The sequence below is a fragment of the Ictalurus punctatus genome, chromosome 28, assembly GCF_001660625.3.
Source record: "Ictalurus punctatus breed USDA103 chromosome 28, Coco_2.0, whole genome shotgun sequence".
Classification (NCBI taxonomy): domain Eukaryota; kingdom Metazoa; phylum Chordata; class Actinopteri; order Siluriformes; family Ictaluridae; genus Ictalurus; species Ictalurus punctatus.
The window spans coordinates 4,566,755-4,594,482 of NC_030443.2; the positions used below are offsets into that span (position 1 = coordinate 4,566,755).

At 39.9% G+C, this 27,728-nt stretch overlaps 1 protein-coding gene across 2 annotated transcripts in view; it reads left to right on the forward strand.

The window, feature by feature from the left end:
- Window positions 1-27,728, forward strand: part of tmem132e (transmembrane protein 132E) — a 270,644-nt gene that overhangs the window by 212,815 nt on the left and 30,101 nt on the right. For both annotated transcript variants that reach the window (XM_017460449.3, XM_017460448.3), the window contains exons 3-4: window positions 10,012-10,149; window positions 24,509-24,701. In XM_017460449.3, coding sequence (XP_017315938.1) covers window positions 10,012-10,149; window positions 24,509-24,701 — 331 coding nt within the window. The remainder of the gene's footprint in view (window positions 1-10,011; window positions 10,150-24,508; window positions 24,702-27,728) is intronic.

A 27,728-nucleotide genomic window follows, 5' to 3' on the forward strand; every position in this document is an offset into this window, starting at 1 on the left:
ACTGTACGTGTGAACGCACCTTTATAGTAAAAGTGTCTGGTTTCACTGCTGCGTATGCTGATGTTGTTGTCTTTTGCATCGTTTCATCAATTCAGATAGGAAACACGTTAAAATCCACCCACATTTCATCCTGGGAAAGAAACAAAAAGAAAACCCTCCACTGCTATTGTCACAGCTCTGCTTCTGTGGCCTGAAGGCCTGCAATCTGCTTTCTCCTGTTTGCCTTACCGGGATGATATGAATCCTTTCTGCCGCCTGAGAATGATTTGTTTTCTCTTGTCTCATGTCCAACTGATGAATCACCGTCTCAGTGCACATCCGCTCTGTCGGGTCAGTATTTCTTTGTTTTGCATTAAAGATTTCTGAAGTGGTGAGCATTCCTTACCCTGACGTGTCTTTCTCTGTCTCTCGATCTCCTTCTCTCTCTCTCTCTCTCTCTTTGCCTCATTCCTGTTTTCGTCCTCTGTTTGTCTCGATCTCGTTTGCCCTGTCTTTGAATCATGGCTGTGTCTGCGTCGTCTTTTTTCTTTCTTTCCCTGTAGATTTCGCGTGAGCAGTAACTACTGCGAAAATCCTGCACTGTAGCACTCAGCACTCGGGCATGACAGAATGTCCCTTTTAATCAAAGTTACAACCTGATAAGGAAGATGGTTATGCAGTGTCATGGCAACCCATTGGGATTACATTGTAAACTTTACAAGTTTTGTTTTGTAATAACATAGGGCTTAGCGTACGAGTTAATCAGTCCGTACGTTCACGCAGACAACAATAATCCGACACGCTGATTAATAAACTAGCATGTGAACAGTGATTATTCATGGCCTTAATCCGGCTCGAAGTAAACACGAATCGAATTAAGACGTGTGGAGTATTCCTGTTTTAGTCGCATTATCGATGTGTCCGAAACTGCGTACTTACCTACTATATAGCAGGTGAAATACATGTATAAAGGTAAGTACGCGGTTTGGGACGCAGCCCACGGCTTCAAGCGGTCGTCTGTTTGCACGTACAAATAATTACAAACACCCAAAACTGTACACGGGTCCATAACGAAGACCGACTGTTATATCGATAACGTGAGATCCTGGAGGGACGTCGGACGGCGTGCCGCGGGGACGTAATGACGTGTGCCGCTAACGGAACTATGTCCTACATGTAAAACGGCAACATGACAGGAATATTCTAAAATGTAAACACCTTAATCAGAATAAGGTCAATAATTGGATGACTGCCGTCCGTGTAAACGTAGTCCCTGTCCTTTTCTAACAAAGTGTCTGAGGTAGCGTCGTGTTTGCGCCCTCGGGGGGGAAAAAAAAAAGCTAACAAAGTAAGCACTTGCCAAACGTTTTGGCTACGAGCTGTGATGCATTCTCTTCACATTGCATCTAAAAGATATTAATCGAGTCTAGCTAGCATTATTTGCTCTCGAGGTAAATGCATGTTGTGCTTTTATTTAAAAGCTATAAAAAAAAAAAAACAACAAAAAAACCCCCCGTTCTTTTAATCGCGGTTTTATGCGTTTCTAATCTGTTCGATTAATGTGAGGCGTTGAAAAGAAGCAAATAATCCCTAAAGTTTGTCTTTAACCATCCATAAGTACAGAAATAAATAAATAAATAAAAAAGACTGAACATGTCTCACAAACAACAAGCTCGTAGGCTTTGCCTTCACTAATGTAGATAATTGTTTCATAAGCTGTTAAATGTTCCATGCTACGTTGCCATTAGGGCTCGCATGGGCCTAAATAATGGTGCATTGCGTACTATATATACACACCACAGAGCTAAAGTTACCCGTAAAGTGCTCCGCTGCTGGAAAGATACTAATGGAGGGATGCTGGGTTTACAGATGAACCTAGCCAGCTGCCCTGATTTAGACACCGGAGCAAGGCTGTTTTTGATGTAATGTATAGATACAGAGCAAGAGTGCGTTATGCCCCAGAGATACGCTACTGCTGACATTTCTCTTCTTGCTTATTTACGGGTTTTTTCCTTCCCCCTTTTTTTTTTCTAACTGGTTTTCGAAGCCATATTTTTTCCAGTAACGGTCCGCCGTGGGCACGGGCAGTAAAGGCCGGAGTTATCCATCACCGCTAACTTTTTTTTTTTTTTTTTTTTTTTTTTTTTATACCTCCAGTCTTCTAGGCTGCTGACTCGAAATCAGTGGCACGAGGCTGTTTCGAAGAGGGCAGCCCAGGGTTTCGTTACCGTCGTCCGTTCCTGGATCGGAACGAGAGAGAGGAAAAGCAAGAAGTGCAATTTTAATTGCTGTGCCCAGCTCCCTGGGCCATCAGGCGCAACCTGACCAAACACTTGCAAGTGCTGAGGCAGCGATTTCAGGATGAGAGGGAAAGAAGTCAATTTTTTTTTGTTGTTGTTATTGCAGACCCTGTCACACTTGGGTTGTTTTTTTTTTTTTTTCCTCGCCAAGCACTTGACAAGTCAGGATGCAGGAATGCTCCAGATGCCGGAACGTCCAAAGCGCCGTCCTACTTAGTAAAACCTGCTGCGAAGCAGTATATATTTATACTAATATTGACAAGTGGACATTTGGATGTACTACATCGTTAGCTTGATGTTTTGATCTAGTCACGTTTGTATAAATGTGCGTGGACGACGTCTCAAATGCTGGCCTATTCACTGCACAGTGCATTGTGGGTATTCTGGCACGAGTATGGATATGTCGAAAGATTCACTCTCTATTCACTGTACAGGCCATGCATGGTCTTCAAATGGTACAGTGAATTATGGGTATTCAGAATCCACTTGTACGGTACTGACCAAAGATGCAAGTAACTGCCATCTTCATACTCTTTAAGATCTTATTTAAAACTGGGCTTTTTTTTTATTATTTTTTTTTTTTTTTTAAAAAAGATCATGCATGGATAGTTAATAAGGCTCTCTGCTACGTGTCTTTGATATTTCGAACTGCTGAGTGGGCCCGTGAGCTCACGCCCTTCTCTGTTCTCATTGGTACAGTGCCAGAGCTGGGGAGATAAGAGCGTCCTGCTAAAACGGCCGGCTGGTCAGCTCCTCAAAGCCGAGGGAGCGGAGCGCATGCTTTCATTATCAGCTAGGTGCAGCTGGGGGAAGCGGTTCAAACGGAACCGAGGTGAACCACTAAAAGCCCATTTGGGGTTAATCCTGCATAAAGATTTGCCTTCTCACTGAATGTTCCATCGTTCGGCCTGAGAGTCTGCCGAGGAGGGACTCGATTCTATAAAGGCCTTTCATTCATGACGAGTTATAATTAATTCGGAAGAAGATTTTGATTTTTTTTTAATACATCGGTAGAATTATTTCTGAAAGTGCTAATTAGGGCAACGTTTATAACGCGCACACAGTCGTTTGGATTGTTACAATCTTGTTCCGTCGTGAACGTCCGACCGCAGGAACGAACTCCGAACGATATTCGGAGGAGCTTGCGGTTTTTCCAAAACGACTCCAGATTTTCCCGGAGATCTGAGACGAGACGCGTCGTGTGACTGCATCACGACGCATTTACCGACAAGCATCACTGCAAAAGAAACGTGCGAGTGGAATTTCGGCAGCTCAAGTAGTTTTCTACTAAGAAGAAGAGAAAAGCAAAGGAAGAGAATGTTTTTGTGCTTTTATGTATTTAAAGACATAGATTATTGACTAACATGTTGTAATCAAACCGTGTAAGAGCTCGAGTCCATTTTTATCCAATAAAATATGGATCTCAAATCATTTGACATTCCGGTCACGTTATAATGCATTCATAAGGTATTCTATACACCCCGCTGCGTGTCTTTGATATTTCGAAGTGCTGAGTGGGCCCGTGGGCTTGCACCATCCTCTGTTCTCATTGGTACTGGGCCAGAGCTGAAGAGATAAGGGCGTCCTGCAGCGCTGGCTAAACCGGGGTGGTATAATGCGGCACTGCACACAAAGACTCTGTACTGTTGAATGAGGTCACACTTTTTATCCATTTCTACTTACATTTAATGTTGAGAAATATCTGCTAGATATATTACTGAGATATGAACCCGCGATTTGAATTACACCCAGTACGATCACCGTCCGAGTCGTGATGTTATAGAAAGCACCAATCCGATTTGAGGATTCTACAGCACTGGGGTATAAATACAGTGGAACTCGGTGCAAGTTTGGCATGGCGTATGATGTTTATTCATAGACACGCTGAGATAGTATCAGAAGTATCCTTGTGCGGTTTTTGATCTTCATACCAGACGCCAAAAAACGTTATTTCTGTCTGTTTTGGAGGTGCCCGTGTTCAGCATTGAATTTATTTGTGATGTCACACTCTACAGTAGTGCTTAATGGCTCGTATCGCTCGGGGTTTTAAGAGTCGGCGGTTTTCCATATGTATTTTTATTTATTTTTTTTGCCTAGCGTACTAGGTTTAAATGATATATTTTTTTATTGTTGCAGTTGTATATGGTGTTTTACTGTTGTGCTGTTCAGTTCATCTCTCTAACAATGTTATTGTAGGGAGGTGTGAATTGTTTGCTCAGCATGGGGCTCACACCCCTTCCATTTCCCATCACCCTGCTCACCAGCAGCTAAACACAGAGGCCCTGTTTACACTAGCGCGTTTTCGTTTTTTAAAACGCGTAACTGTTGCTACGGTTACGCCTGTTGTCTACACTACTTTCGGAAACGCCGAAGACCCCGTTTTAGTTTGGAGACTCCGGGCTCGCGTTTCAGTGTAAACCGACAACTCCTGAAAACAAGCGCGTGGCTCCGCCCACATTCGCCCCCTGATCGGGTCTTCTGGATCATCGCGTATCCTTCCCTGATTCGTCAAGCCCCTACCATATGAACGTTACACCACCTTGATCGTATACACAACAACACGAAAGCTTCGCTGGCGTTGTCGTCATTCTTAGCAGCCGTTGTTCCGTTAAGTTCTGTATTTTATAACACTGCAGCTGCGTACATGCACAAGAGGCGAGCTACGATTAGAGCAATCGCAAACAAATCTAATTTCAAGCGGCGTGGAACACCAGTTTGTTGTGCCTGCCAGTGACTAGCAACCAACTTCCTGTTTACACGTGCATGCGCATGCCCAGTGTGCACGAATGGTCATGTGACCTGCATTTCCGGTCGTGTAATGTGCACAGAGATCGTTTCTGAAACACAGCAGAAACGCCAGTGTTGACAAGTACGGTTTTCATTTTAAGACGCCGTTTTAAAACAAAAACGCTCTAGTGTACACAAGTCATGATACTCTACACACAGAAACCCAACAGTGTCCTGATAAATCATTTGTTTAACCCGATAAAGAAATCCGAGGATTCCTGCGCCAAATTTCCCGACGTCACAAACGATTCAATCGAGCCGAATATTATTTCCTGTCTTGTAGAGCTTTTTTTTTTTTTTTTTTTTTTCAAAAATATTTTTATTGAGAAAGAAAACAAACTTCCTGTCACATAGCAACAATACCATTCTAATTTTTTGTTATACTTACATATACACACATACATACATACATACATAGTGTAGAAAAGGAAAACAAAATGAAAGGGTGCAATCAACTAAACAACCCCGCCCCCTTCCCCGCCCACCCCGGCTCATCACGGCTAACCAATATCTATACCTGGTTATGTATAGATTGTAAAACCAACAACAGCAACAAAAATTCAAATGGGAAGTGTCTGTAACTCCATAAAATATGAAATAAAGGGTTGCCATTTATTTAAAAAAATAAATAAATAAATAAAAACTTACAGGGGTCAGTACAACCCCCCTGTAAACTTACAGAGGGGTCAGTACAACCCCTCATCGTATATTTTATTTTCTCGAGTGTTTTGCAGGGCTTTTTTGACGGCTCTGTGGTTGAAAGTTTCCCCTTCACAGCGGCTTTCATCCCACGGTTTGCACGTGGAGAACATATACGCGGGCCGTCCGACGTACGATCCGCACGTCGAGCCACGGCGTTAAAATCGACCCGGAGGTCCGTGCAGCCGTACGCGTATCCGGCCCCCGAGCGAATACTTCAACGATCACGAAACAGCACGGTTTTTAACGTAACCGATGACTCATTCATGTTCATACGTCTGTTGGGCTGCACAGACATTCTTTTTATTTTTTTTAATTTTTTTTTTTATATACAGTCTTCACCAAAGAGCAGCTGTCATGCAGAAAGTTTTGAAAGGGAGGTCTTAGTGACGTTATGACTAAATCACATATTACATCATTTATATTCAATAAAGAGGGAGAAGAAGAAAAGGCTGGTGAAGGAATGGACGTTGTAATGTTTTCTCAATCGATTATTTGTTATTTATGAGATTGCATTAATGGTCCGTTACAGGTGGAGATAAATGGCTGTTCGGTCGTGATGGTATTAATTCTTCTGCAAGAATTAGCAAAGATTTCTGCGTCACGATAACTGACACACTGCAGCTGGCAACCACAGGATGTGTTTTTCCCCTTTTATTGATTGAAATATATATATATATATTTTAAACGGTTTTACATCCTGCTCTGATTTTTTCTTTCCGTCATAGGATTTTAGTGTCATTACCATCAGATGAAAAGCACCGGTAGCCGTAGATTTCTAGACTGATAGCTCATTGCTATCTAATCTCTCCCAAACACACTTTCTCTCTCTCTCTATCTCTCTCTCGCTTTCTTTCTTTCTTTCTTTCTTACACTCTCTGTCTCTCAGTGCTCCAGCTCATCACTGCTGTGAGATCGCAGAGCTGTTTACTCATGCTGATAAGCCAGATTGCTATCAGAGGGCCTGAGCTGATTGCTCAGATTGCCGTCAGTGATCTGTAGGCAAAAAAAAAAAAAAACAGAGCACACTTCATTTGGCATTCCACATGCAGCCGAGCGTGTGTCTCTCTCTCTTTCTCTCTCTCTTTCTCTCTCTCACCTTTTTTTTTTTTCTTTAACAGTTTTAACCGCCGTCCATCACGAGAAATCCACGAGGACCGAGTCCCGGATTCACACCCGTATACTGTGCACACTTTCTTTTTAGAATCGTAATTAAATAGAGCATTAATGAATGAATAGTTTTATCAGAAAAGGAACTTTAAAAAAAATAAATAAATAAAAGAAGCTATGTCGTTATTTCACGTATTCACCAGAATCGATGAACAAAATAACGACTTAACATCTCCGGCCCTGTAGTTAGTTGCTGGTCCGATAAGATACTTCTAGATGAATCATTTACATAAACGCGTGTGATTGGATAAACTGCGGAAGCAGGAGAAATCGACCCATTGATCCGTTTCGCAAAAATCCACACCGACGGTTGTTCCTGGTCGCGTCCGATGCAGGAGCGTCTGGAGAAGGGTCCGCTGTCGTTATACAGTACAAGAGCGGCCTCTAGAGGTGAAATAGGAACTATCACTGAGGAATTTTGTCGTGATATTTGAAGTGTTTTTTATTCATTGCGGATGTCTCGATTTTTTATTTGTTATTTGGAGTGCTACTTTTTCCTTCAGTTTGGATCTATAGCTTATTTACTTTAATATTTATTAACAGTTAATATTTCTAGATTTATTTTTATTTGAAAAAACTATAGTACATTTTCATGGTACAGTCAGTGCTGTTTATTGTTGTAATAAAGCGCAGCAATATTTTACTCCGAGTATTCAGTATCGATTTTAAAAATATCGGTTGATTAATCGTTTGTCGGAATCGGTAAAATCCACTATCGGTCGACCTCTAATATACAGAGGGGGAATAAACGGAATGGTTCTCGTTTTTTTTTTTTTTTTTTTTTTTTTAATGAATTGCTTTCATCAGCTTTCCGACAGCGTTTTGTTTTCGAACTGTTGAAATGCTTTTCCGTGCCCACGTCCAGACCGCGGTCTGCTAGTCGACGAGCCGTGTTTTTCCAATCGAAGGGCTACATCCGTATTAATCCGGATAGAGACCTGAACTCTGTAGTTCCGTTTTTAAAAAAAACGCTGTCCGTCTGCACTAACGTTTTCCAGAAATTGCTTGTCCACACTTAAACGTCTGAGAACGCGTTTATCCCTATACCACGCTTGAGTGAAAACAGAAGCAGCTTTGACCTGCATTATTTCCGTCAGGCGATCTGAAGGTTGTACAAAGTGACATTAATCCCTAACAAGGCTGTGCAAATGGATAGCAGGCACAGCAACCGCACTACAGTGTTGTCCAATACCCTGTTTGTTTTTACTCGAATGGGTCACGTGACTCTCAATACATATTAATATCTCCGTTTCCCCAGTCCACACTACACTATCCGGATCAACGTGGACGCATTCTTAGGTAATTCAATAAAACGGCTCCGAGAGTGAGCAGTGCAAAGCTGCACTTGTTGACATTAAGGTTAGGGGCGGGGTTTGTGATCATACCTCTTCCTACAACTTCTTTCTTATGACCTGGAAGGAAACCTAATTACATCACCCTTGTGTAGTTGAACCCCACCCCCAAGATAATGTTAGATCTGCTGCTGATCAGTAAACAGAATATGGCTCAGTATTTCGCAATAGTTCCTAGGTTTAGGGTTAAAGAAGACATGGTGTATGTGTGTGTGTGTGTGTGTGTGTGTATAGCGGACATTGTGTGTCATGCCAGCCTCCGACGTGTGCAGCCCTTTTAATTAGGCTCTTAAGGTTTCGTGGGGGTGGGGGAGGGGGATTTCAGAAGAGCTTTTCCTGTTTAGTAGTCAGTCTCTCCACTGCAGAGCTTAATAAAGGCCTGCCTTGGCAGAAAGAGTCTGTGACATGAATAAATAATTGTGGCGTCTTCACTGAAGCGCTTTGCATCACCCCCTTTATTTTTCTCCACGTGGTTTGTTTATTTTTCTCATAGCAAGAAAAGACAGCAGTGGTGGGTTTTATCCTGTATGTGTGTGTGTGTGTGTGTGTTTGCCCATTATTGCTTTATAGTACAAGACTCTCCATGTGCTTATTAATCAGCTCCCATTGTTGGCTCAACCAGTGCACCACAAATTAGGGACTAAAATTTCCGCCCCCTTCATTCGTGCTGGAAAATGAATTACGAGGGGAAAACGGTTATGATTTTTAATTCCCGAGACAGATTATGCTAATATCATGTGTTGGGTGGTGAGATAGGAAAAGGGTTTGCAGCTATTAAGCTCTTGCGTAATATGGCGTAATTAAGGACCTGACGATTTGAATATTACCAGGTAGGTTATCTCCATAAAGGAGCTGATTTAGAAATATATAGTTTAAAATTGTGAATGAATTTGTGCCAAGGCACTTCCAACAATGATCACACCGAGTAGAGTCCTACCCTTTGATATTTCATGTATTGTCCTCAGGAGGTCTGCAGTCATATACTGAAAAGTCGTTCACTTTTTTTTTTTTTTTTTTTCCTTTCATTAAACACCAACTGATGAAATCATCTTTACGTCAGTAAACACGACGCTGCTACATTCGTACCTGCGGATAACAGACTCATTCGAAATACAAAGAAACCTAAAAATGTCTTCTCTTCAAAAGTCGATTTACTTTACAAAAGTCGAGCCATAAAAAGCTTCACCGAAGCGATATATTTTCTCAATTTTTTCTTTCCTTCTTTTAAATCTGTTTATCGGGCTTCATCACGCAAAGCGTACGCCAGGCACGTCCCTGTAAGTATAACAACCGTAACGCGTTAGAACGAGCGCGCGAATGTAAACGTGCGATTTAAATTACGATCGTTCAACATGAATCAACAACTTCTGACCAATCAGAATTCGAATTCTTTTTTTTCTTTTTTTTAATAAAAAAATGCTGAATGGTTTTAAAGTTTCGATTTTTCTCTGTATGTCGCTATGACATAAATCTTTTTTTTTTTCTTTTTTTTTTAATAGGGCGGAAAGATGTTGCATTATTGCATCATAAAAAAAATAATAATAATGAAAGCCTATCCGGTTATAATATGCAACTCTGACTTTTTTTATAATGGTGTCTGAAGCCAGCACATCAAGCAATTTATTATTGAATATAGAACGCGTCAAAACAGGGTTTGGGTGTCTTTAATTCATAGTTTATAAGCTGTCTCACTGTCTCTCTCTCTCTCTCTCTCACTACTTCAGGGTGAAAGCGAAGAAGGGGGTGAATCTCCTCAGCACAAAGTCGAAGAGCAGCCAGTGGAAGGTGGACTCGGAGGTGCAGTCCGGAGCCAAGCACTCCATCGCTACGGTGGAAGTCAGCAAGATGAAAGGTGTTTCTGGGTAAGAGATCAATCCCTGCTGTCACAGAGTGTTTTTTCTTCCTCAAGCTCATTCCATTTGCCCGCCCTGTCTGTCTTTGACATGTAAATAGTGACGATTTGTATTGCTTCATTACACTTTTCCTCAATTTCCTGTCCACCTCATTGATCCAAGTCACTTTGCTAAAACTTTACCCCTACAGAAAGAAAAAAAAAAAAAAAAAAAGACACCCAACGACTTTCTGTGAAGCTCATACAGTATTTATGAATCATTATAACGATCCCTAGAGTTCTTTATAAACGGACATAATGGTTCTGTGTATAATGTATCGCGTTTCTATACACTTAATTGTGCCTCATAATGTGTCTCTATTCGTTATAATGCTAACGAACTGTGAATAATTATAAACCTACCGTCCTGTGCGAAAGTTTAAGGCACCCTATCTTTTTTTTTTTTTTTTTTTTTTTTTGTACGGACGTTGTTATAGAATTTTATTTGATGACTTCTACATTATCAGCAGATCATTTTGTCAGTACAAAAAGCATTTTACATCCCCAAACATTCGTTTTCCAGAACAAAATTAAATGTTAGAGAAAACTGTTTGTATGTCAGTAAAGAAAACAGTGGTGATAGACCGCATTTCAGACAAAAAAAAAAACAAAGCAATGATTTTGCTGAAAAAAATAAGAAGCGAGTGCGACAGTCAAAGTCTCCAGAAGAACCGTGTCTGTTTCTGCAAGATGCTCGATAAAACTTGCAGCTCATTTCCTTAGAAAACTGCACCAATTCTACCTGAGACTACTTTTTTTTTTAAAGCAACTGGTCGTCACACCAAATACTGCCTTTGTTTCATTTATGACTGTTTACCGCTCTTTCTAGTATTTCTTTTTAATGGAGATATTTTGATATTTCGTTATTTTGAAGGCATCTTTGCTCTACAAGATTTCTTTGCATGTGCCCAAGACTTCTGCACAGTACTGTATGACTAACATTTATACCGCACAGCTGTTATATTCTCCAGGTTGACTCATTTTCTGTAACAGCAGCTCCGACACTAGTTCCAGCTGTTTATGTTAATGCACTCTTTCTATTATGGCATAGTTTCCATAGTAACAGTTAGAATTTTTTTTTTTTTTTTTTTTAAAGAATGGATGTTATTTAACCCTCTACTGCATGAATTATTACATTTACATTAAAAAAAAAACAAACTTTTATTGATTTGTATTCCTAGTTTATTAGTTGATTATGTGCAATGGTGGAAGGTATCATGTAGTCAAAAATAGAACAAAATATCACATTGCAGATGAATGAGTTGTTGCCATATGGCAACACCGTGCAGTAAAGGGTTAACAACGATATGGTGACGCTTTCTGTTGATTTAATATTTTTGGAAGGAGGCTCCAGTGTCCGCGCTTTATAACCGAAACGTTTCCACTGTCTCAGTAATGTTAAAGCTACTGCGTTGTGTTGTTTTTTGTTTTGTTTTGGGGGTTTTTAAAGGTTTGTTAACTTCAGCAGAGAGGGGGAAAAAAAAATCAGGGAACAATGTACATGATGACCTAACAAATCAACATAACATTAAATGTAACTATAAACGGATTAAAAAAAAAAAAAAAAAAAAAAAAAGCGCATCGTGCCGTCCATTAATAAATGAAAAATTGGAATTGTTAACACATCGCTTTGGAAAACAGGAACGAGGAGGAAAACTCTTCAAGACGTGCAGCTGTGGGAAAATAATAAACGTCAGGGGTGGTAACAGTAACTCAGCAGGCTGCATTACAGCCACCTGCCGTTAATTATTTACCTCTTACATCCCACCCAAAAGTCTTTTTTTCCTTTCTTAAAAAGTCCTTTGAATAAAGTGACTGTTGTTTTTGTTGTTGTTAATGTAATATATAGTAGTAATAACACTTTTTTTCCTGATTAATTAAAAGAGCAGAAGTTTACTGTCAAAAAAAAAAAAAAGGGAAAAAATTGGAAGCTTTATTCTACAATATGCAAAAATGACATTAATTATTAAGGTTTGGAACTGTAGTGTTTAATAAGGAATAATTAAACATTCTTGTTACCTGGAGCGAATAATTATGAATAAATATCACACTTTATTATTATTAGTTAAAATAATAATAATAATAATGTAACAGTGCAATAATAATGTCTAGAAGTTATTTCAAGCACATTATTAGAGCTTCATGGGGCATTATTACAGTTCAAAACAAGACTCATTACCTACTTATCAATTAAAAGCACAGTTCTAGTCATTGATGAGCACAGGCTTTATAGAAAGTGCTACCAAACTTTTTTTAATTTTACAAGGCTAGGGTTCAGAATGTTCTGGCCTACGAGACATCACCGCAGTTCGGCCATAAAACAATGTGAAACGCCTCGGGCGTTAGAAAGCGCTATTAGGCTATTACCATGAAATGCTGAATATGTAACTGCAATCTGACGAAGCACAAGGTCAAACACTGTGATATAAAAGAGGGGCAAAGCCGGCACGTACACTGACGGCGTTAATGACAAAATTTCGCCTGATGGGTCGCACTAACCTAATCGAACCCTGAGGTTTGACCGAACAACTGCTCTGTAAATTACTACAAAAAAAAACAAAACACAATTATTTTGGTGTATGATCAAGCAGCACTCATTTTTCAAAGAACTATGGATAATTAATCTGGTAATCTTGCGTCGAATACACACGACGTGACGTGATCTTTAGGAAATAATGATGAGATTGTTTACGTTTGAGTGAAAATGTTTGCCCCCCCCCAGGACAACATGAACAAGACGTTTCATTTCTATCAACAAGCAATTTCATTTATGTCAACAAAGACTTTGATTGTGTTTCACAGCTGTTTATTATCAATGAAAAATAAAGCTGTGCAAATATTTAATATTTATATGTTAAGCAATTATAGGTAAGAAGAAAAAAAAAATCCCCCCCCCGACCGCCCTGCATCTTCTTCCTGCCATATCTATCTTCAAGAGTTATTGGTCTTCCGCATTTCATTTAAAAGTAGTTGTAAAGCAGTGGATACAGGGCTTATTCACCTCCTTGAACATTTCCACGTAGAACTGAAATGGAATAAATTGGGATTATGTATCAAGAATCAACATGAAGTAGATCAAAGTACTTCTCTGACTAATCCCAGTCACTGATTCTTGGGGAAGGAGGAGGTCACCATATATCCTCTCCACGTTTTAATATTGTGATTTAATAGTGGTCTGTTCAACATTTAGGATTTTCTATATTATAATCGAATCTTGATTGATACTTTTCCAGAAGTTTGTCCCAGACTTTTTTTGGATATCTTGTTGGATATATGTTCTCTAAGACACTCTGGTTATTATGTGACTTCCGAAGCGTTTGAACTTTTCTGTGTGTGAATAATTTTGCACGCTGTATCGAGTTCAATGTTGTTGGCTATTTTGTGTAGCTTTAAGATACGTAATCCCAGTTAAGTCTATTTCAGTTCCACTACCAAATGGGCAAAATGTGAAGGGGTGAATACTTTTAATAATACAAGGCACGGCATATCTCGTTCATATTCTTGGGGCGAACTTTTGCAGCCTGTACGATGGCTACGTAATCGCCAGTTTTAATGGATGTTGTCAGTAATCGGTTCATCCACCGTTGAACAAATCGAGCCATCCCGGAGCAGTTCAGGCTTTTGAATTAACGTTATGTGGATATTTACGGTGTGATGTTTTTATTTGTTTGGTTAATGATATCTTATGAACCTGAAGGCCATGTGACTTTTCATCCTCTAATTATACAATATAGAAGGATTCCTAATTGGGCATTTTAGGTGTCCAGACATTAGCTTAACTCTAGATTGCTTGTTTCTTTGTTCTTTGCTTTGATTTGATTGATGGCATAGTGGTTAGCATGTTTGCCTCGCACCACCGGCGTTCGAATCCCACCCCTGCCCTGTGTGCACGGAGCTTGCATGTTCTCCCCGTGCTTCAGGGGTTTCCTCTGGGGACTCCGGTTTCCTGTCCCAGTCCAAAGACATGCACTGTAGGCTGATTAGCATTTCCAAATCGTCCATGGTGTGAATGGGTGCGTGTGAGATTGTGCCCTGCAATGGGTTGGCACAGTTCCCTGGGATAGGCTCCAGGCTCCCCACAATCCTGTGTAGGATAAGCAGTATGGAAGATGGATGGATGGATGGATGATGTAAGGCTTTACAACAGGCAAAAAAAAAAGAAAAAAGAAAGGAAACAAAGTAAGCTCTTGAAGTATGGATCCAGGCTTTTCATGTTCAGCTCGTGAGAGCTCCAGGCATTATTTTGGAGATAAAGCAGTCCTCAAAATACGAGGCCAGACAGCACAGACAGCTTTTCCTTTACCGCTGACCAAAGTCAAAATCGATAAAACACAAAAGTATGGAGTCATACAAAAGTCTAATGGTCTTCTCATTTTCTTCCCTTGCTCCATTTCCATTTCCGCACATTATTTTCTTCGTTTAAAACCCTCCCAGTTATATAATCCAGCGACGTCCCGTCTCTCCTCTTCTCGAATCGGGCGAATGGCTGTATAATTCTTTCTTGCGTTCCTTCTTCTCTTTGCTTTGCTGCGAGCTGTTAAAATGCAATAAAGATGATGAGATCCCGAAGCTATCTCGATCCAACTCCATCCTGCTAAGTGCAATACCTTTAATGGGGACCCTTTTTTTTTTTCTTTTTTTTTTTCACCCGCGATGGCACATTTAACAGTGATGTAGTTCTCCTTTTTTATTCCCCACATGCAGAGTTCAGTATATGCTTAAGATAATGTGTTAGGTTTGGCTGCTTTATAAATTTGCCCTTAAAAGCAGAGGTAATTTCGGAGAAATATGCGTCAGCCGTTAATAAAGTAATTTAGAAACACACGCTGCCTTGATTTTTTTTTTTTATATATATATTTTTTTATGTACATATATTTATATAAGCACACCATTCTCCTAGAAATATTAAAGTTATATAATACAGCTTTCTCCTAGAAAATCGAACGCACCATCATTCAGCCACCTCCACAAGGACAAAAGGATCATAATAATAAATAAAGATGACATTATCACGAGCTTGTTGGAAACTTCACAAAGTGAACTGTCAGTCTTGTTTACTTACCCGCACCCCCACTCCCCCAATCATCACTGACAGTTTCAAAAGCGTCAATTTAATCAGAGCTCCTTGTTTATAAAGAGCGCTTTCGAATGTCCATATCTTTAATGAGCACGGAAGATAAATACATTTACGATCAGCTGAGTCAGATTTAAACTCAAGTTTTACTGCAGTTGCTGCTCCTATCCGAGTTTGGTGTGGGCTGCTTGTTAGCAAGACGCACGTTGGGTTCGTTTTAGACGCTCGAGGGGGTGCTCTTTTCTATCTTCTCCTACAACACTAAACCAAGTGTTCCCCGAGTTTCAAACCCAGATGAGTGAAAATATAGACAACAGTGTGAGAGAAGTTACGGTCCCAGTGGTTTTAGGCACGTTATGGAGTTCCTGGCGGAGGTAATAGTTATAGCCTACATACATGTCATGGTCATGTGACTTGCTAATGATCGGGTGTAGCTTTCAGAGTCCTACGACGAGATTAAAACAACCAGTTGGTATTAAAATGGAGTACACACGCATATATATCGCTTATCATGTGCAAATCGATCCAACGTCGTCTGGCAAAATTACTTTAGTTTTACTAACAGACTTGCATAGAAAACGTACTTTTTTCAACCCCCAGGCAATTTTTGTTTGTTTGGGGGTTTTTGGTCACAGACAAGCTTCCAAACGTTCAAAAAAAGGTTTGACTTTTCTCAAAAGTACGCTTTGTTGCTGACGTTAAGTGCTTTATTAACTCTTGACCAATCAGTGTGTAAGTTGGGGGGGTGGGGGGTCAAGAAAAACAAAACATAAGGGCTTTATCCGTCCATTCACTCCTACACCGGGCCATGGGGTGCCTGGAGCCTATCCCAGGGGACACCCTGGATGGGGTGCCAACACATTGCAGGGCACAATCGCGCACACATTCACACACCATGGACAATTTAGAAATGAAAATCAGCCTACAGCTTATGTCTTTGGACTGGGGAGGAAACCAGGTTTCCCAGAGGAAGCCCCCGGAGCACGGGGAGAACATGCAGAGACGGAATTCGAACACCCAACCCCGGAGGTGCGAGGCAGACGGGCTAACCTCTCTCCGTTGTGACGTCCAGGGGAGAGAGAGTATGCCGTTCCTCCCAACCAGAGCACACGGCCAATTTTACTCTCTAGACTCCAGGCCACGGTTCATCGAGAACATCGGAACTGGCAATTGACGTCCCACCGTCACCATAGCTGCGTACAGTCAAGCCACACAAGTAGCTCCTCTAGGGGCTCTAGCTAGCTAGGACTGGTGAATGTTATGGTTACAGTGTTCTTGTTTGTTTGTTGCTCCAGCCAGTGCTTTATCCGAAAAACTAAAATAGTCAAGTGTATAGAGAGATCCTGTTGTGACATGCAGAACTACACCAGAGACACACATCCTTCTCGATTGAATATGTTTGGGTTGTTTTTTTTCCAGCACCGTCTCCCTGTCAAAACAAGAAATAATATCACTTTGTGTTGCAAACGTCCGTGTTTATAACCGCTGTGTGAAATCTGTGCACGTCAAATGGCCTTACTTTCTAGCCATCTACCTTCACGTCTTCCTCCGTGCTGTAATGGAACTTCAGTGACAGGTGTACTGCGGCTTCATTAAATTGTTAAATTACAGAAGTGACTTTCACACGGCTGGTCGTGACACGCTTGCCGAGCTGCTCGGCTTCGCTCGCGCAGAGCCCGGCCAATTTAACAGTTGATCAGATGAGCAATCGGAAAGCAGGTGCTGATGTTCCACGGAGGACTTTTTTTGGGGTTTTTTTTTTTTTTTTTTTGCTTCGAATGAAAAACATTTTGTAATTGTGTGCACATTAATCGACTAAACTTTACAGCCATGACTTTGTGTCTTGTTTGAAATGGCTGAAGAAGAAAACTTACCAACGACAATGATCAAATATTTTACATCCCTTATGAAAATATAATTAGCTTTTGTAGAAGTGCATTAAATAATAATAATAATAATAATAATATCTCACAGAAAATGTCATATCAACTGAAAAAATCGGTTAAAAATCTGTTTATTTGAAGAATCCACCGAACGAGTCCTATAGCGTCAGCTGTATAGAAACAATAGCCTATTCGAATGAACACATTAGCTGCGTTCACGCCGTGTCGTAATTACCGTAATGCCGAGATTCCGACTTTTAAAAAGGGTTCGCATCCTCATAGAGCTTGTAATTACAACTTGTAAACTAGGACGTTTCTGAACGTCATGCGGAAAACACACGGCTCCGGCAGTAAAATTGTAGTTACGTAATTATCACGTAAAATTACGGCGTAATAATTCGTATAATTGACTATTAATAACGTCTGTAGCCAATTGGATCCAAGGAGTCGGATAAGCATCTAATGTCGAATGTTGCATAATTCCGAGGACGTAAACTACTCCGAGTAGAACGTCTGGGTTGTCATCTAGTAATTACGGTAATTCTGACATGGTGTAATCGCAGCCATTCATTCATTTTCTGTCCAATCAAATGCGCTGCAAAATCGGAAGTGTCCCGCCCCCAACATTATAAACCAACATCACCTTGCCTAAACACTATTGGCTGTTTAAACAGGACGAGGAGCCACTTATGTCCCACCCTGACGTCCTGTTCCAGTGGAACTCACGTCGGCACGCTGCACGTTTCGAGGCACTTCACGTGGACTTTAAAAGTGCGACGCTAATTAGAGAAACAGTCCGAACGCAGCTGTAATTGACGTGGTTTCCATGCTTTTGGACTGCTAAACGAGGCACGTACAAAAATAATACGCTTTCGTGACCCATATTTCACAATAAATAAGAGTTCTCATTTGATGTGTGCATCCAAGTATACTTCAACTGTATTTCTTATACAATGTTAGTCTTTAAACTTTAAATAAATAAATAAATAAATAAAAAGGTTAAACCTTTAACCGTTTAATGTCCCTGCTGCCAGCTCTGCCGTTATGACTAGGCCTGCAGGATATTATTCTCGTTGCATTAATTCACTCACTGCCTCTCAGTTTAGTGAAAGTTTTCTAGCTAATGCTGTTGAAACATCTATCCTGAGTGCCGCAGAGTCTTCTTCTGGCCCTGATGATTTGATCGCCTTATTTTATACATTTTGCTCCAATGTTTTAGACTCCATTGCCCCTTTTAAACTGAAACAACCAAATCGTAAATCTTATTACTGGCTGGACGATGATACTCGTTCTCTCAGACAGGCTTGTCGTAGAGCTGAGCGGAGATGGAAGCGTGATCAGTTAACTGTGTCCTTCCAGATCTTTAAAGATTGTTTGTTTAGTTTCAGAGTGCAGCAAAGTCAGCTAGGTCTAGGTATTTCTCTGACTTAATTGCTACACACTGTCATAGACCAAAGATCTTATTCACCACGATAAATTCAGTTATTAATCCGAGTTGCCAGTTCCATGGGGAACCCTCGGCTGAACTTTGTGAGAAGTTTTTAAAGTTTTTTGCTGATAAAGTAATTACTATTCGTTCTTCCTTCACTTTGCATTTATCAGACTTGTCCCCGAATTCACTGGCTTTACCGGTTTCATTTGATCAATCTGAACACGTTTCTCTAAAGGAACTGTGTGATCTGGTTAACCAGATGAAAATATCATCCACGCCACTTGATGTTGTTCCCGTTGTGCTTATGAAAGCAACCTTTTCTGAAATTGGCCGCAGTATCCAAGTGTTGATAAATTCTTCTTTGGATGCAGGGGTGGTCCCAAATTGTTTTAAGCATGCTATTGTTCAACCTTTGCTTAAGAAATAGGGTTTGGATGAAGGTTGCTTTAATAATTATCGGCCTGTCTCTAAGCTACCGTTTCTGTCAAAGCTGCTAGAGAAAGTAGTACAATCTCAATTGCTCCTGTTTTTAAATTCAGCTGTGTTATTTGAACCTTTACAATCTGGTTTCACTGCTTTTCATAGCACAGAGTCTGCTTTGTTAAAAGTGTCCAATGACATTTTACTCACAGTGGATGCTGGTAAAAATACAGTGTTGATGCTACTAGATCTTACAGCCGCCTTTGATACTGTAGACCATTACATACTTCTCTGGCGCTTAGAGCATCTGTTTGGTATCAAGGGTACCGCCCTACAATGGCTCAGCTCATATCTTAAGGACAGGTCTTTCTCGGTAGCGTTGGGTAATTTCTGCTCTTCTTCTAGTCCTATTATTAGTGGTGTTCCTCAAGGCTCCATTCTGGGCCCACTTCTTTTAATTTATATATGCGGCCGTTGGGGAATATTATTAGGGCTCACAATGTCTCTTTTCATTTATATGCTGATGATACCCAGTTGTACATTCCTTTGAAAGCTCTTGACTCCATCCAGCCATTGTTGGACATTAAAAAATGGTTGACAAATAATTTCCTCCGACTTAATGAAGACAAGTCTGAAATAATTGTTTCTGGCCCCCTGAGATTGAGAGATGGTCTCATTAACGAGCTTCATAAACACTTTCCCTCAATTTCTTCCCAGGTTCGGAACCTTGGCGTCATCCTGGACTCAGAATTATGCTTAACCAAGCAGATAAATTCGGTCGTTAAGACTAGTTATCATCAACTGCGGATTATTTCGAAACTCAAAACATTTTTGTCTTTCCAGGATTTGGAGAAGGTTATTCATGCTTTTATTACTTCTGGCTTAGATCACTGTAATTCATTATACTTGGGTCTTCGTCAGTCATCTCTGGCTCGTCTTCACATGGTTCAGAATGCAGCTGCAAGGCTGTTGACCAGGGCAAAGAAGTTTGATCGTGTCACCCCAATTTTAGCACCGCTTCACTGGCTCCCGGTCCGTTTTAGGATTCAGTTTAAGGTTCTGATGTTTGTTTTTAAAACTCTTAATAATCAAGCTCCTTCGTATCTTGTGGATCTTCTTAATCCACATTCATCAAACAGATGTCTAAGGTCTTCTGATAGGGGGATAGAGCTTTTGCTGTTGCTGCCCCCCGTCTATGGAATCAACTGCCACTGGACATCAGCTTTACACCTTCTATTACTACTTTTAAAAATAGGCTTAAAACATATCTTTTCTACCAGGCTTTTTGATCAAATTTTTAATCGTTTAAACAAATTTTTTATTGATTTTTTTCTATTGTCTGCTTTTATTTGGTCTAATTCTGTTTCTATTTGACTTTCTGTACTCTGTTCAGCACTTTGGTCAGCGGTGCTGTATGAAACGTGCTATACAAATAAATTTTACTTACTTACTTTAGTATACCTCAATGAGCTTTCTTTTATTTTCCCCCCACGGTACGTTTAATGTTTGTTCAAGTCATTTTACTCATTTCACACACGCACTAGCTCATTGGCTTATCCCACACTAGCTTTGAATAGCTGTCCAAAATCAAATACTTGCTCTAGGGCCAAATGTGTACTCAGTCATCTGTTAAAATGAAACCCACTCATCCTTCCATTCATTGTGAGAAGCAGCTTTTGGCACCTGGGTGATCTTTTTTTTTTTTTTTGCTGTCGTTCCCCGGGTTATTTATTTATGCAAACTTTTTTTTTTTTTTTTGTTCTCAGTCCTTGGAGGTTAATCACCCATAAAATGAATGTAACTGCTGGGCGTTTTAAAGCTCGACTCCTGGAACAGCCACTGGCTAATGACTGATTGTTGACAAGATTCTCGCCCAGCCTTTTGAGCGCGTGTTCTGCCGGGGGTATTGATCCTCAGCGACGGGCTAATTAGCGCAGTGTTAACTTGGTAAATGCAGCGTCCAGGAGAGGGGCAGCAGGGAGAGCTGGTGTGTTTGATGGAGATTAATTCTCATTTAAGACCCTTTCCTTGGAGCTATTTTTTGTCAAAACAAAAGGCAAAGTAATCAAAGTTTTACTCTGGCAAACATTTGGATGAGGTTACTGTTTTAATTGGCTGCATCGATTTGGACAAGCACATTGCTAAGGATTCGCAGCCGTGACTGTCACATACACAGCACACATGGGTCTTAGTGACTATCCACAGGGTGATATCCGACATTTGGAGTTGAGGTATTTGATATAGTTGCAATTCATGGATATAACCTTAGACCAGATTAGTATTATACAGTGCCATCCAATAATATTGGCACCCTTGGTAAATATGAGCAAAGATGGCTGTGAAAAATTTGTCTTTTATTGTTTAACCTGTTGATATTTTGTTAAAAGAAAATCACAAAAATGCTCTGCTCTCATGGATATCAAAACAACTGCAAACACAACACAGGTTTATCGAAAAAATATATATCTGTATATTTGTTAAATATAAGTGTACAACAATTACTGGCAACCCTATGAATTAATGTGAGAACAATATATTTGAAGTATATTCCCAGTGATATTTTTTTTAGTGCACCTGGGTGACTAGGAACATGAAATTTTTCAACCATGACTTCCTGTTTCACAGGGGTATAAATATGAGGTAACACACAGTCAAAATTCGCTTAGTCATTCATAACAATGGGTAAGACCGAGGAATATAGCTGTGATGTGCGGCAAAAGGTTGTTGAGCTTCACAAAATGGGACGTGTCTATAAGAAAATAGCACAAGCATTGAAGATGTCCATTTCCACCATCAGGGAAATAATTAAGACGTTCCAGTCAACTGGAAATGTTATGAATTGACCTGGAATTGGACGTGTGTCTATATCGTCTCAACGCACTGTGAAGAGGACGGTTCGAGTGGACAATAAATCTCCAAGGATCACAGCTGGAGAACTGCAGAAGTGAGTTGCGTCTCGGGGTCAGAAAGTCTCCAAAACTACAATCTGAAGTCACCTACATCATCACAAGATGTTTGGAATGGTTTAATGAAAAAATCCTTTACTTTCATCCAAAAACAAACTCGAGCGTCTTCAGTGTGCAGACACTACTGGACCTTCACATGGGATCGGGTTCTATGGTCAGATGAAACCAAACAGAGTTTTTTGGCAATAAACACCAGAGGTGGTTTTGGTGCACACAGAGAGGTAGCCATATGATAAAGTACCTCATTCCCACGGTTAAATATGAAGGTGGATCTTTAATGTTTTGGGGCTGTTTTTCTAGAAGAGGACATGGCATCATGGACTCTCTCAAATATCAACAGATATTAAATGAAAAACCTGACTCCCTGTGCCAGAATGCCTCAAATCATACATCAAAATCAAACACAAAAATGGTTTACTGACCACAAAATGAAGGTCCTGCCATAGCCATCCCAGTCCCCTGACCTGAAACCCATAGAAAACCTGTGGGGTGAACTGAAGAGATTTTGACGGATCTGGAGAAATGTGAAGGATCTGGAGAGATTCTGTATGGAGGAACGCTCTCAGATCCCTCGCCATGTATTCTCCAACCTCATCAGGCGTTATAGGAGAAGACTCAGAGCTGTTATCTTGGCAAACGGAGCTAGCACATTGTTTTGATTAAAACAATGCTAATAATTGTTGCACACCTATATTTTATATATGTATATATATATTCTTTTTTTTTTTAAAGATCAAAGGATAAACAATAAGGATAATTTTTCACAGCCTTCTTTTTGCTCATATTTTCCAAGGGTGCCAATATTACTCGAGGGCACTGTACATACAATAGTATACACAATCGGTTAAAAGTTTAGACACACACATTCTTTATTTTTATTATTGTTTTCCACATTTTAGAATAATAATAAAGTCATCAAAACTCTGGAGTAGCACAAATGGAACTATGGGAATTATGTTGTGGAAAAAATCCAAAATAATTTAATATTTTAGCATCTTCAATATAGACACGCTTTTTTTTGCCTAGAATTTCCAGAAATGTATTCTATACCGATTTCAAACATGTAATCACACACCTTCAGATCAAAAGGTTTTTAAGATCATGTGGAACATTTCACTGGAGTGTCTCCTGACTTTTGACCGGTGGTGTATATGCTATGGAGGGTCTAGCACTGACTGGCATCGTGTTCAATGAAATCTGTCGTTAATCCACTTGTCAAATCTCCATTTCCTCGCCTGCCATACTCCCCCAGTCAATCTGTTCACCACGTAATATCACTTCTCTGAATGCTTCCCCACGTGTGCGCCTGTCCCCGTGTGTGTGATATCAATTCCGGCCGGTTGCATCCCTCTGTAGTTGTCAGCTACTATCAGCGGCTTTGCGTGCGCAACAGGCAGCTCGGATAAAGCAAATAATGCTCGATGAGCAAGCATGGGACACGCAGACAGAGCTCATTTAGCTTGTCACTATGCATTATGGAGTTCTGCAGCTCGGGCCTCGGAGAAGAAGAAAAGTTGCATCGGCGCAGCTCCATGGGCAGTGTTTTAAAGCTTGTTACAAATTCCCACTTGCACTTGTTAGGCAGCGATGAGTTGGAATTTAAGCTTAAAGTAAACAATTTGACTTTTACAGATCAGTGCTGTTGACTGTTTGGTCAGAAGGTGGTGATTCATTTCTATCCAGATGCAAATCACATGTTTATATTAATACACTTCTTCTTCCCGGTAGGATGGAAGGAGTCTCCAGTGTCAGCCTATGTAAATGAATGTATCTGTATATGTTTTTATAGGGTAGTAAACCACTAAAATGCCCAAGGAACATCCCTATACATTTCTAGATAATACAAGTCTCAACTTCTATTGTCAAATTTATTTGTATAATAGTTATTATTTAAACAAACTCATTAAGATATACAATAATTATTGTATGTCTAATGTCTAAGTTAGTTAGCGAGCAATTTGCTAGCTAGCATTCTTCACACAGGTCAAAATTTGTATCGTGGAATTCTTAGTGATTGATTTATTAAGAATGCCAACTCTGAAGTGGTTTCATGAGGGTTCCCAAACATCAGTCTTTATTATTAAAACCAGCCATTCAAGAGGAATTAAATCACAACTAGTGGTTTAGTTATTGGTACATTTTAAAATATTTGTAGTTTATGCATCGTTCTAAAAGCTACATAGCAATATTTTCTTTATATGGTCATATGTAGAAAGAGCCATTTTGCTCTTCTCTCAATTTTCATCTACGAAGCTTAAATTTTTAGTCCTATAAATTCATTCCAAAAACCACAGATGGCCCAGTCTCGGCTCCGCTAATTGTCTCATTCTTTGGTCGTTTCAATATATAATGCCTAATACATGACGGAACATCTGTCTATGCTGGTGGCCAGAACTTTAAACCATTTAACGGTCTAGTACCGACCTGACCCTAATTACAAGCTTTTAAATGAGCGTAAAAGCTGAATTCGGTAGCTAGGCCTAGCGTATTTTGTCAACAAACGTCGGATGTTTCATGATGCCATGATCGTTTTGTTTTGTTTTTCTCCCCCTCAGCGATGTGACTGCCAGCCTTGAAATCATGCAGCTGGATTTTGAAATGGAGAACTTCACGAGCCAGTCGGTAACCAGGAGAATCAACTGGAACATTGATTACCGTGGCCAGAATCCGCCTCCAGATTCGGACAAGGTGGTGACCGAGTTGACGGTGGTGCAGAAGGATATTCAGGCCATCATACCGTTATCTATGGTAAGTAAGACCGCTCTTATTAGTTACAAAATCTTATGATCTGGCACAGCAGCGTTCAATAAAGTCAGCTTGCTTTTTAGAATTCAGTTGATTTGATAAATGCAACAGAAGACACGAACGAAGAGAGGTTCGTGAACATATATTAGTCTGTACTCTTGCCTCGGTGTTATTACCCAAATAAAACAGTATTTATTGGAGGATATTTTCGAACATAAGAGTTCAATGCTCGGAGGCCAGAAAGGACATTGTTATTCAATCGACTGTGGACACATTTACCTCCAACAACAAAAAATGGCCGACTTCACTATCAACCCATTAAATTTATGTTGTACCAAACCCTCGTTGAATTCTCAGTTCGGATTGGTCAGAAAGTGTTGATTGATGTTCCATAATAATAGCGCTGACAGTACTGCGGGCTGCAAGATTTTTATACAGTAGGTTTATATTAATGGGCTAATATTTATTGTATAGTTTACATTAATGGGCTAATATTTATTTTATAGTTTATATTAATGGGCTCTGTGTAAATGGATTTTTTTTTTTTTATTAAATGTTTGTACTTGTTGATATACTGAACCTCCTGTAAAGTGACGTTTATTAAACGTTGTTGTGAAGGAGTCTCCAGTGTCAGCACTTCGTAACAGTCAGAGGAGAAGCTGGAAGCACGTTTGTAGACTGGACGCTGTTGTGGTTTCTCTTTAACATGGCAAGCTATTTCACATCATGTGTTGCTGACCATTTTGCTATAACAGCACACTCTCAAGTGTCATTATAATTGTCGCCCATATAAGCTAATTGCCAGAGCAGTAGAGCTCCAGCTGAAGCAACATCACCCAAAACTAGATATTTAACAAAACCCAAGTAATGTCTTTTTACTCACTAATTTCTACCTGGCAATATGTGCACGGATAAACAACGGTTTTTAAACAACAAGCATGCGCGTGCACCTGGACGCGAGGGGATAAATGAGTATCCGAGGACGCCGTGGATGGTCTGGATGTAAGCATTGGCTTTGGTAAATTGTCTCCAGCCTCACGTTTACCCACAGGAATCATGGGATTTGCCAGCAGGACCTAATCAGACAGGCGGGTATAGATGTGTTTAGAGACACAACAAAGGCCAAGCTCATACATAGCATGCCAAAAGCGCTTGCAATTAGTCCCACAGTGATTTGAGCCAGCAAAATACCATTACACACACACACGCACACACACACACACACCATACCATATGCACAATTATATGCATAAAAGTCACTTGACAGAAAAGCTTTGTGAAGCAAATTTGATTGCCTGAGTCAAGTGTAGAGAAAGGGATTGTGGGTAATTTATAGGGCTGAATTCACTCAAACATGCATACTGAAATTGCACGCATAAGTATTCAGGACTCAGGATTATGAAATCAGTGCTCAGTCAGTGTCTTGGGTTAAGCACGATTTGGACCTCGAAGTCATTTGTGATGTCCACTCTAGCGAGGCGTTATATTACGTTCAGCTTCACTGCTCGATTTTTTTTTGTTGTTGTTGTAACATTCCCAAGTCCCACCAGCATCCCCGATTTTTAAAAAAAATTATTATTCATTCGTTTTTTTTTTTTCTCTTTGGGTTTTTCTTTTTGGCATGAAGTATACCGTATGCCCTTTCCGCAGACCATCATGGTGAGTTCATTGTATGAAGATTGCGTTTTATTTATCCGCCAATTAATATAACGATTATGGATCCCAGATCCGACGAACATCAACCAACATTTGAGATCAGTCTATTATAATGAGCTTTATTTGAACCTTTGCTTTCTCATATATATATATATATATATATATATATATATATATATATATATATAGCTGTAAAAGTTTACACTTTTTTTTTTTTTTTTTAATACTGTCGCTTACTTTTATGCTCCATATTGCATTTGAGCGTAAGATTAGGCGATAGGGCAAAAAATTATATATATTTAAAGCATATCACAATACTTTAAGACATTTCTACAGCACACGATATGCATTATGATGTAGCACATCGGCTGCCAACACAACACTAACGTTGCAACTTAAAAATATGTGAAAACCTTCAATGATTGTCTAAAATAAAAAGAATAATTGAACACCAAAAAGAAAGAAGAGTGAAATCAGTTTACAGTTACTCTTTTAGAAAAAAGGGAATTTCTAAAATGATATTGCAACTACAATATATGAGTATTGTAACATATCTTCATAATTCCCAACCTTAAGCGACGTCATATTTCATGCACAAAATGTCAGACGTTATCACTGTGTTTTTTTTTTTTTTTTATCTTTTGATATCTTGGCCTTAAAAGTATGCGCTTTCTTTGAAAATGGGTGGTCTTGACGAAAACCCTCAGGCCCTGAGAACCCTCAAGTCCAACCATGAAACCTCGGAGGCGAGGTGATTTCAGTGATGTTCCATCGAGAAAATCATGTTAAGCACCGGATTTAGCGGAAGTCTGAATGCAGATAACGTTTCCCGTGTAAACGTCGACATATCTTTTGAACTTCAGTTGCAAACTCTGAATTCAGCCCACATCGTGAGACGGTCTTTAGGGTTTTTGTGGTTTATTGGTAACATGACGAGCTGATTGTTTTTGGCTTAATAGAGGCTGGTGATGGAATGACTGTTTATAGCTACTATAATGTAAGTGATATCGGTTTCTTGGACATAATCTCTTTCACGGATGCTCCGCAATATTAAAAGTAACTACAAATCGATTTAAAAAAAAATAAAAAAAAGCTGAGATGCCGTTTTTTTTAATAAACAAAAACACTGGAATTGGCATGTTGTGGTATAAAAGGAACAAAACACTTCGGCACGTTATTGGAAATTAATCAGCTTCGGACTAGTAACAGTAACGGCACTTTGCGTCAGGCCGCATCACAGCATGCAGTTGTTGGTTCTTTTCCTATAACCACCACACACACACACACACACACACTCCCTCCACTGTGTTTTATTCCATATGTGATGTACAGGAAGTAGAGGACAGGTTGGCCTGGCTGACCGACACTTTAGCA